Genomic DNA, 11,134 nt, shown 5'->3' with positions numbered 1-11,134 from the left:
CTAACCAGGGACCGCGAGCTTCACGATGTTAACGTCCACAGCTCCCACAGGTTGGAGCCCCAAAGGCCGGCCCCTGGCAAAGGGATCGCCCGCTGCAAGATGTTAAAGTCCGCAGGCTCCATGGATTTGGAGCTCTAGAAGTCCCAAACAAAAAGGCCGCCAACTCCACGATGTTAGGGCGCAGTGAGGACCGAGATACGACACGGAAAAGTCGCATCTCAATCGAGGAAAGAGATAAGAAAAAGTTTCCCTCCCCCCACCCCCCCTCCCCCCTTCCCCCCACCTCCCCCCCACCTCCCCCCCACCCCCACCCCCACCCCCCACCCCCATCTCCCCTCCCCCCACCCCCACTCCCGCACATAATAGAAAACTAAAGATAAACTAAAACATACATTTTACAAGAAACTAAAAACACAGAGAATGAAAAAGACAAAGACAGACCGTTGGCGAGGCGGCCATCGTGCGGCGCCCCCTGGTGGCATCGCGTAGAGATGAATCGGAGAGTACCCTAGCTTATGGGAGGACCGATCTGAATCCCGATTACAGAAGGTAGTCGCTATTCCTGAGTCTGGTGTTTCATGCTTTCAAGAAGGAATACCTGGGGTGATACAAAAGTTTGATGATGTTGGTTGCTATTCGCAGGCACTGTGTAGGGAGTGTGGTCTGTTTGATGGATTGGCTACAACTACAAGATTGCAATTTCTTGCCGTCTTGGGCAGAGCTGGTCCATGACAGATCCTTGGTAACATTAACACAAAGGAAATTGAAGCTCTCAACCATTTGCAGTCTTGGAGTCTTAATCTTAAATCCAGATATTTCTGGTGAACCAAGAGATGGTTTAAATCGCTCAAGTGTGTTGCACTTTGGGAAGCAGAACGCCAGGAGAATGTACCCAATTAATTAAAAGAACCTTGACAGCATTATGTACAGATGAATCTTGGGATCCAAGTACATAGCTCCCTGGCAGTGGTAACACAAGTAGATAAAGTGGGAAATAAGGCATGTCGTATTCTTGCCTTCATTGTTCAGGGCGTTGAATGTAAGAGTCGGGCAGTCATGTTACAACTTCATACAGGGTGCATTTGTTGTGTTCTATTGAGATCTGGTCACCTCATTTCAGTAAGAATGTACAGGCTTTGGAAAGGAAGAAAAGGATTTCCAGAATGTAGCATAGATTAGGGGTTAATTGCTGTGAGGAGAGGTTGGACAAATTCGGATTATTTTCTCTGGAGTGGCGAAGGCGGTGGGGTGTCCGAATAGAACTCCATCTAATTATGAGAGGCGTGGATAGGGTAGACAGGCAGAATATTTCCCCCCAAGGTGGAAATGTCAGAGGTCTGAACTTACAGGAAGGGGGTGGGGGAGGTGGGGCGATACATAAAAAAATAGATGTGCGGGCAAGTTTTACACACATGATGTGGTGGGTCCATGCAACCTGCTGCTGAGGGTTTTGGTGGAAATTTATAAATTGGTGGCATTTAGGAGGCCTTTGGATAGACAAATGAATACGCAGTGAATAAAGGGATATGGATCACATGCAGGCGGAGTATATTATTTTAGATTGTCATCATGATCATGTTCGGCACAGATATTGCCGCTGTGCTCTGCGATTCTATGTTCTATTCTCATATGCCAGATGTTGGTGAAATGATGTTTCCAATTGATCCGTCGGTGGTGGGTTGTGCGCAAATGAAGATTGCCGATGTCACGATGACTGTCGGAAAGCGGGGTTCCTGGGTCCTCACGGCTTTTGTGGGCTATGCTCTGTGGGGAAGCAGATGATAGGTTAATAATGCTATGATAACGGCTTGATCGCAGATGTAACATTCGTGTACTTTACATATACATGCAGAACTTTAATTTAGTTTAGACATATAGCACGGAAACAGCCCTTTAACCCACTAAGTGCACGCCTACCATAGCACCAGTATTGTACCATGGAACCCTTTCCCACGAGTTCTATATTATACCACTTTTTCATTCACACCCTCCACATTAGGGGGCAATATACATATACCAAATATTCTACAAATCCACATGCCTTTGGTATGTGGGTGGAAGCCCGAGAACCTGCACAGAGCCCACACGGTCACAGGGAGAATGTGCAAACTCCATACAGACAGCATTCAAGTTCAGGATCGAACCCTGGTCTCCGACGTGGAGGCAGCTCTACGCTTCGCCACTTTGTCACCCATTGAATGAAGAGTCTGGTTCTCATTGCCTGAAAGAATGTGAGGAAACGACATTGCTTCAGCTCACCTAGTTTGGAGAGATCCCTGCTTGCGCTTTCACTGAACGTTGATACGTTATCTCCACGCTCGTCAACGCCCACAGGTTTTATATCATCGTCGCTGTCATGAACTGATTCTGGATGTGGGGAAAGTGATTTTCACTGAATGTGCGCGCAGAAATTGAAGATTCAACATGACTTCACATTTAAATGTTGACACATGGCAACTCGCCTCTCCTTCTTTAGGAGGCTTAGAAGGTTCAACATGTCCCCAACAACTCTCTCCATTTTCTACAGATGCGCCGTGGAAAGCATTTTATTGGGATGCATCACAGCTTGGTTTGAGAACAGCTCCGCCAAAGACAGCAAGAAATTGCAGCGAATTGTGGGCGCAGCCCAGACCATGACACAAACTAACCTCCCTTCCATTATCACCATTTGTAACTCACGCTGCCTCGGCAAGGCCAGCAGCATAATCAAGGACCCTGGCCACTCCCTTCTCCCCTCTCCCATCGGGCAAAAGGTTTAGAAGTGTGATAACATCACCACACCTCCAGATTCAGGGACAGTTTCTTCCCAGTTGTTATCAGGCAACTGAACCATCCCACCACAACCAGAGAGTAGTCCTGAACTGCTATCCACCTCATTTGTGACCCTCGGATTATCTTTGATGGCACTTTACTGGATTTTATCTCGTACAGAATGTATTCCCTTATGTTTCTGTACGCTGTGAATGACCCGATTGTAATCATGTATTGTCTTCCCGCCGAGTGGTTAGCACGCAACAAAAACTTCTCACTGTACCTCGATACACGTGACAGGCTGCTTATTTTCCTCTTTAAATTCACATCCCTTTTGTCTTATCCAGCGAAGCGCATTTTGTATAAACTTCGGGCGCCTTGAGGCGGGTCAGACAGCGCGTCGCAAATAAAATGTTATTTAATTCTGTTGCTTCTCAGTCTTGCTTCACTGTCCAACACTACACGACCTACTGTATTAATCCCATAAGCGTATGCTGAGGTCATTATTATTACACGACCTACTGTATTAATCCCATAAGCGTATGCTGAGGTCATTATTATTACACGACCTACTGTATTAATCCCATAAGCGTATGCTGAGGTCATTATTATTACACGACCTACTGTATTAATCCCATAAGCGTATGCTGAGGTCATTATTATTACACGACCTACTGTATTAATCCCACAAGCGTAGGCTGAGGTCATTATTATTATTTTTTGCCAGTGGCGGCATAATTTCAAAGATTAAAGTCGCCAGAAAAATAAAACTCCGATCAGGGGTTAACACAACAAAGAGTCACTGTTTTCACTCTCCATTTTAATGATGGAAAACATGTCAAACACAATTAAATAATATATTGCTTGTGCAATGGATATTTTGCAAATGGAAGCAGGTAACGTGGCCACCTTGGTCCGAGAAACAATGTCGTTTATTTCGGAATTTGGTCACTGACAGATTCTTGGTTAGTAAGAGTGTCCGGAGATGTGGGGATAAGGCGGGAGAATGGGGTTGAGAGGGAAAGATGGATCGGCCATGGTTGAATGGCGGAGTAGTCTTACGGGCAGAATGGCCTAATTCTGCTACTAGAACTTGCGAAATTGTGAACCGACATCATTGTGGAAACACAGAAGGAATGGGTGACGTTTTAGTTCGAGAGTCTGAAGAAGGGTCTCGACCCGAAACTTCGCCCATTCCTTCTCTCCAGAGATGTTGTCCGTCCCGCTGAGTTACTCCAGCATTTTGTGTCTATCTTCGATTTAAACCAGCACCTGCAGTTCCTTCCTGCACTTTGTGGAAACTTACTCACGTAAGGAATCCAGTATTGATGGATGGTTGCTGACCCAAAACAAGAACATCATAACAGGGCCAATAGTCCACACATGGGGTGATCATCTCAGCTAACCAGTCCCTTATTTACGGGGTCGCATGTTAATGCGAGTGTGTATGTAGCTGGAAGGATGTGCAAGTGACCGTTTTCAGACGATAGAATCTGAGAGCAAACGTCTCCTTTGTCCAGAGTGAAAAATCCTGGAACCATTGCAAGTGTGTCAGCACGCACCACGCTCTGACATAAACGTTTTTCGTCCAGTCCGCTTTCTCAAAATAGCGAGGAGATTTAAAAATATATATTATTTAGAGATACAGCGCGGAAACAGGCCCGTCGGCCCAGCGATCCCCGATCCCCGCACATTAACACTATCCTACACACACTAGGGACTTTTTTTAAACATTTGCCCAGCCAATTAACCTACATACCTGTACGTCCTTGGAGACAAACTCCAAGGACGCACAGGTATGTAGGTTAATTGGCTGGGCAAATGTTTAAAAAAATGTCCCTAGTGTGTGTAGGATAGCGACGATTTACAATGGTAAATAAGGAGATAATGTATCTGGACAGTACAGAGTCAGGATCGAATAGAAAATGAACCTGAACCATCGGTTGGGAAAAAGTGTTCGCCATGTGGAATATCTTCAATCTCTTCGTAAATAGCTTGGTACATCTCAGCGCGGGAGTCCCATCGGCCAATGGCAACGCCTGCAGGAAAATGGTGATTACAATGTGTGTTATATGATACAAGTTTATCACCTCATGGTCTGACTTTGATTTGAAATCATGGCGAAGGCGAAGTATAATCTTTAGATCGGTTCAATATGAAAGGGTGTTACGGTGAGCGCGACGTGCGCGCCTCCATCTCCCCCCAACCCCTCAGCCAGTGGAATTGACGAGGCTTTCAGAACAATGTTTATAGGTCGTTTGGCAACAGTAAAAACGCAAGGCACGTGATCTCAAACGAATTTGGTGGGATTTAACCGGACTTTTTCGGTTGAGGTGGGAGCGTGGGTTTCATGGTGCTTTGGGCAATAACAAAAACTCGCCGCTTACAAGAGCGGTCAAATATTGCGCGGCATTTTATTGAACGCGGGGATGTGGTTGCGGAAGAATAGAGTGGGGACAGGGAGCAGCGGTGCAACATGACGGATGAAGCCTCACCTCTTCTTCCTTGCTTTATCCGCGTTACCAGGAACAAGGCGACGAACCCACAGACGAACAGAAAACCCAGCACAACACAGGCTATCACGGGAATGGTGAACATCTTTCGTCCCTGTCCACAATAATAACGTGACAGACCATCGTAAGACAAGCGCAGTCGGGTTGTTCTCTCCAGAAAGCGAGTGCATTCATCAGCAGAGTGGCCCGTAGTGTGTGCAGAGGAAGTTTCCCAGAAAGTTGCCTGGATTAGGGGCGAGTAGCTAAAGGTAAATCTTGCACCGACCCGGATTTTGTTCTATGGAACGCCGGAGATGGCAGGGAGTCTTGATAGAAGTATATAAAGTTATGAAAGGCATAGATAGGGTCGACAGTCTGAAACGTTTCCCATGGTGGAGAAAAATCAATTACTAGAGGACATTGCTTTAAGCTGGGGGAGGGGAGGCGGTTAAAGGAGATGTATGAGGGCAACGATTCTGCACAAAAGGTCGTGAATGCCTGGAACACTCTGCTAGGATTGGTGGTTGAGAGAGAAACGATAGTGGCATCTAGCATATTTATGATGGGCACACAGATATGCAGGGGATTAATATTAATTATGTGCAGTTAGATAGGAGATGGTTTTGGCACCTATTGGCGCAGATATTGTTGGCCGAAAGGCATGCTCCTCTGCTGTGCTGGTCTATGTTCTATCTTATGTACAAGGAGCAGGGAGGAACATTCGCGAATAACTCTGAAGAAGCGTCGAGACCCGAAATATCCCCCAATCTCCCCCCCCCCCCAGAGATGCTGCCTGATCTGCCGAGTTGCTCCAGCACTTTGTGTCCATCTTTGGTATAAACCGGCACCTACAGTTCCTTGTTTCTACATTCCCAAATATTTGTCTTGTCTGTTACACTAGAGAAGAGTCAATGACTCTGCGACTCAATCAAAGGCGGCGTGACACATGCAGTGTATCTTACTAGTGAACCCCAATCTTTGACAGGATTATCCAGGTATAAATAGTGACCGAAATTATTGGGGTTTAATGGAATTCTGTGAGTTGAGGTGCGCGAGAATACTGCACAATGTTGGATAAGGTTCCGAGAAATATTATAAAATCCATGACCACATCGAGGATTAATAAAAAATAACGTTATATTACCAGTAAGTACTTACAGAACGCGATGAAGAAGAGTCCCTTGGAGACAACTGCGGATCTGTGGAGACGATCACAGGAACATGTTCAGATCTTTATTCCACCATATCCGCAAAATTTACAATACATTTTAAAACAGCCAAATGCCGTGGAAGCAGATTGAGGAGATTCTCACCGGAACAAATCACCCCGGCATCTTCCTTGTGACTGCAGTCGTTCTGACCCGGCGGCGAGGAGCCGCAGTCGGAGAGAAAGGATTCGCTGCCCGTGCATTTCACCTCATCCAGCCAGATCACCCCGTCACCCTGACCAAAGGCGGCCCCTGCCGCGGCCGACACAGCGGGGCCGCAGCGCAACTGCCTGCAGACAACATGAGCGTCCGCCTCGCCCCAAGAGTCATCGCACACCGTGGCCCAGCTGTTGTTGGTGAATATCTCCACCCTCCCTGAGCATCTGCTCTCAGCTCCAACCAGGCGCAACTCCAGTCCGCGTTCTAGCAAAGTGAATCAAATAATATATGTTGAGTGCGAAAACAGCCAAACAAATTCAGGTTCAGTCAACAGGCAAATATTATGTGGAGGAAAGAATTGCAGATGCTGTTTGAATCGAAGATAGACACAGAAAGCTGGAGTAACTCAGCGGGACAGGCAGCATCACTGGAGAGAAGGAATGGGTGTGTTTTCGGTCGAGACCCTTCTTCAGACTCTCGACCCGAAACGTCACCCATTTCTTTTCTCCAGAGATGTTACCTGTCCTGCTGAGTTACTCCAGCTTTTTGTGTCTATCTTCGATTTAAAACTGTGTACCCGAAACGTCACCCATTCCTTCTCTCCAGAGATGTTGTCCGGCAACATTAACTACCTGGCGAACGGGCATGCACAGTTCCGGATTCCCTGAAACAGTCCTTTGGTCTCTCCGGCACCTTGGCGTCTGTTGAGGATGGAAATGATTTAATTTAATTCAGAGAACATCATTGTTTGAAGTGTCGAACGCCGCACGCTCGCTGAGTTGCTCGTGGTTTTACCTGAACAGATAACTCCAGTGTCCCTTGTATGCCGACAGTCATGACCATCCCGCGGGTTGGCCGCACACTGCCAAAGGGTCGACTCGTGTGACGTACACGCCATTCCATTGAACCAAATAGAACCCGATCCCGCTCCGAATTGCTCGATGCTGTATCGAATGCCCTGCAGGGGTCCGCACCGCAACTGTTTACAGATCAATACCGCATCCATTGTCGTCACGCGTTCCGAACACACAGTTCCCCAGGACCCATTATAGAACACTTCTACTCGACCCGCACAGTCGCGGCCTCCGTTCACCAGTCGAATCTCTCGGTGCTCTGTCCTCGAAACGGGAAATACATGTTAGCCTCGGACCACGTTCAATTACGTTTTCACGTAGCGTATCATATTTGGCGACGTTTATGTTAACCGATTATCATTAATTGTTACTGACAGGCAATCTGGTTCGGAACACTGGGAGCAGAAGTGTTCATGTCACTGCCTCCTCGAATTTAACACGATTGGGAGAAGCAACAACTACAAGAGTCAAGTTGGAATGTCATTGAACGATCCAAGGCATCCTGTTCTGGTGATATATATGGCGCTTTAAACAACATGGGGGTGGGGGGGGGGGGGAGGGCGGGAGATGCGCTGGTGATTTCCCGTCTACTGACAATGCGCATGTGTATACCTGTTCAATGTCAAATATTGTTTCGGTTCCAGACACAAGATGCTGCAGTAACTCAGCGGGACAGGCAGCATTCTGGAGCGAAGGAATGGATGAGGTTTCGGGTCGAGACCCTTCTTCAGACTGATGTCGGGGGAGGGGGCGGGACAGAGATAGAATGTAGTCGGAGACAGTAAGACTGGTGGGAGAACTGGGAAGGGGGAGGGGATGGAGAGAGTGGGGAAAGCAAGGGCTATTTGAAGTTGGAAAAGTCAATGTTCATACCGCTGGGGTATAAGCTGCCCAAGCGAAATATGAGGTGCTGTTCCTCCAATTTATGCTGGGCCTCACTCTGACAATGGAGGAGGCCCAAGACAGAAAGTCAGATTGAAAATGGGAGGGGGAGTTAATGTTTCGGTTCTAATGTGTGTGCAGAATCAGGAGACGGTTTTCAGTATGGATAGAAATGAAGAATTGTCAGTTTAAAAAGACCCTAATTGTAGTTATCTACAGGCCCCCAAACAGTAGCCTCGACATAGGTTGCAAGTTGAATCAAGAGCTAAAATTGGCATGTCGCAAATGTAATGCTACAGTGGTTATGGGAGATTTCAACATGCAGGTAGACTGGGAAAATCAGGTTGGTAATTGAGCCCACGAAAGAGAGTTTGTGGAGTGTCTCCGATATGGATTCTTAGAACAGCTTGTACTGGAGCCTACCAGGGAGAAGGCAATTCTGGATTTAGTGTTGTGTAATGAACCTGATCTGATAAGGGGACTCGAGTTTAAAGAGCCATTAGGAGGCAGTGATCACAATATGATAGGTTTTACTCTACAAATTGAGAGAGAGAAGGGAAAATCAGAGGTGTCAGTATTATATTATAGCAAAGGGAATTACAGAGGCATGAGGCAAGAGCTGGCCAGATTTGACTGGAAGGAGGCCCGAGCATGGAAGACTGTGGAACAGCAATGGCAGGTATTCCTGGGAATAATGCAGAAGTTGCAAGATCACTTTATCCCAAAGAGGAGGAAAGATTCTAAGGGGAGTAAGAGGCACCCGTGGCTGACAAGGGAAGTCAAGGACAGCATAAACATAAAAGAGAAGAAGTATAACATAGCAAATAAGAGTGTGAAGCCGGAGGATTTGGACTATTTTAAAGAGCAACAGAAGATAACTAAAAAGGCAATACGGGGAAAAAAGATGAGGTACGAGGGTAAGCTAGCCAATAATATAAAGGAGGATAGTAAAAGCTTTTTTAGGTATGTGAAGAGGAAAAAAATAGTCAAGGCAAATGTGGGTCCCTTGAGAACAGAAGCAGGGGAATTTATTATGGTGAACAAGGAAATGGCAGACGAGTTGAACTGGTACTTTGGATCTGTTTTCACTAAGGAAGATACAAACAATCTCCCAGATATTCTAGTGGCCAGAGATCCTCGGGTGTCGGAGGAACTGAAGGAAATCCACATTAGGCAGGAAATTGTGTTGGTGAGACTGATGGGACTGAAGGCTGATAAATCCCCAGGGCCTTATGGTCTGCATCCCAGGGTGCTTAAGGAGGTGGCTCTAGAAATTGTGGACGTATTGCTGATCATTTCCCAATGTTCTATAGATTCAGGATCAGTTCCTGTGGGTTGGAGGGTAGCTAATGTTATCCCACTTTTTAAGAAAGGAGGGAGAGAGAAAACGGGAAATTATAGACCAGTTAGTCTGACATCAGTGGTGCGGAAGATGCTAGAGTCAATTATAAAAGACGAAATTGTGGAGCATTTGGATAGCAGTAACAGGATCGTTCCGAGTCAGCATGGATTTACGAAGCGGAAATCATGCTTAACTAATCTTCTGGAATTTTTTGAGGATGTAACTAGGAAAATTGGCAGGGGAGAGCCGGTGGATGTGGTGTACCTCGACTTTCAGAAAGTCTTCAACAAGGTCCCACATAGGAGATTAGTGGGCAAAATTAGAGCACATGATATTGGGGGTAGGGTACTGACATGGATAGAAAATTGGTTGACAGGCAGAAAGCAAAGAGTGGGGATAAATGGGTCCCTTTCAGAATGGCAGGCAGTGACTAGCGGGATACCGCAAGGCTCCGTGGCTGGGACCGCAGCTATTTACAATATACATTAATGACTTGGATGAAGGGATTAAAAGTACCATTAGCAAATTTGCAGGTGATACAAAGGTGGGTGGTCGTGTGAGGAAGATGCTATGACGTTGCAGGGTGACTTGGACAGGTTGTGTGAGTGGACGGGTGCATGGCAGATACAGTTTAATGTGGATAAGTGTGAGGTTATCCACTTTAGTGGTAAGAAAAGGAAGGCAGATTATTATCTGAATGGTGTCAAGTTAGGAGAAGGGGACGTACAACGAGATCTGGGTGTCCTAGTGCATCGGTCACTGAAAGGAAACATGCAGGTACAGCAGGCAGTGAACAAAGCCAATGGAATGTTGGCCTTCATAACAAGAGGAGTTGAGTATAGAGGCAAAGGGGTCCTTCTGCAGTTGTACAGGGCCCTAGTGAGACCGCACCTGGAGTACTGTGTGCAGTTTTGGTCTCCAAATTTGTGGAAGGATATTCTTGCTATTGAGGGCGTGCAGCGTAGGTTTACAAGATTAATTCCCGGAATGGCGGGACTGTCCTGTGTTGAAAGACTGGAGCGACGAGGCTTGTATACACTGGAATTTAAAAGGATGAGAGTGGATTTTATCGAAACATATAAGATTATTAAGGGGTTGGACACGTTAGAGGCAGCAGACATGTTCCCAATATTGGGGGAAGTCAAGAACCAGGGGCCACAGTTTAAGAATAAGGGGTAGACCATTTAGAACGGAGATGAGGAAAATCTTTTTCAGTCAGAGAGTTGTAAATCTGTGGAATTCTCTGCCTCAGAAGGCAGTGGAGGCCAATTCTCTGAATGCATTCAAGAGAGAGCTTGATGGAGCTCTTAAGGATAGCGGAGTCAGGGGGTATGGGCAGAAGGCAGGAACGGGGTACTGATTGAGAATGATCAGCCATGCTCATCTTGAATGGTGGTGCTGGCTCGAAGGACCGAATGGCCTACTCCTGCACCTATTGTCTATCGT

General features: G+C 46.6%; 1 protein-coding gene across 1 annotated transcript in view; it reads right to left on the bottom strand.

Moving 5' to 3' along the window:
* The window catches only part of LOC144600306 (scavenger receptor cysteine-rich domain-containing protein DMBT1-like), a 30,795-nt gene continuing 19,661 nt past the window's right edge, over positions 1–11,134 (bottom strand). The window contains exons 17-23 of the mRNA XM_078411874.1: positions 7,406–7,723; positions 7,243–7,311; positions 6,557–6,874; positions 6,402–6,442; positions 5,247–5,358; positions 2,260–2,367; positions 1–92 (exon numbers count right to left, since the gene is read on the bottom strand). Of these exons, the coding sequence (XP_078268000.1) occupies positions 1–92; positions 2,260–2,367; positions 5,247–5,358; positions 6,402–6,442; positions 6,557–6,874; positions 7,243–7,311; positions 7,406–7,723 (1,058 nt within the window). The remainder of the gene's footprint in view (positions 93–2,259; positions 2,368–5,246; positions 5,359–6,401; positions 6,443–6,556; positions 6,875–7,242; positions 7,312–7,405; positions 7,724–11,134) is intronic.

The sequence above is a fragment of the Rhinoraja longicauda genome, chromosome 15 (assembly GCF_053455715.1).
Source record: "Rhinoraja longicauda isolate Sanriku21f chromosome 15, sRhiLon1.1, whole genome shotgun sequence".
Classification (NCBI taxonomy): Eukaryota; Metazoa; Chordata; class Chondrichthyes; order Rajiformes; family Arhynchobatidae; genus Rhinoraja; species Rhinoraja longicauda.
The sequence above is the reverse complement of the archived record's forward strand: the minus strand, read 5'-3'. Positions and strand labels throughout refer to the sequence as shown.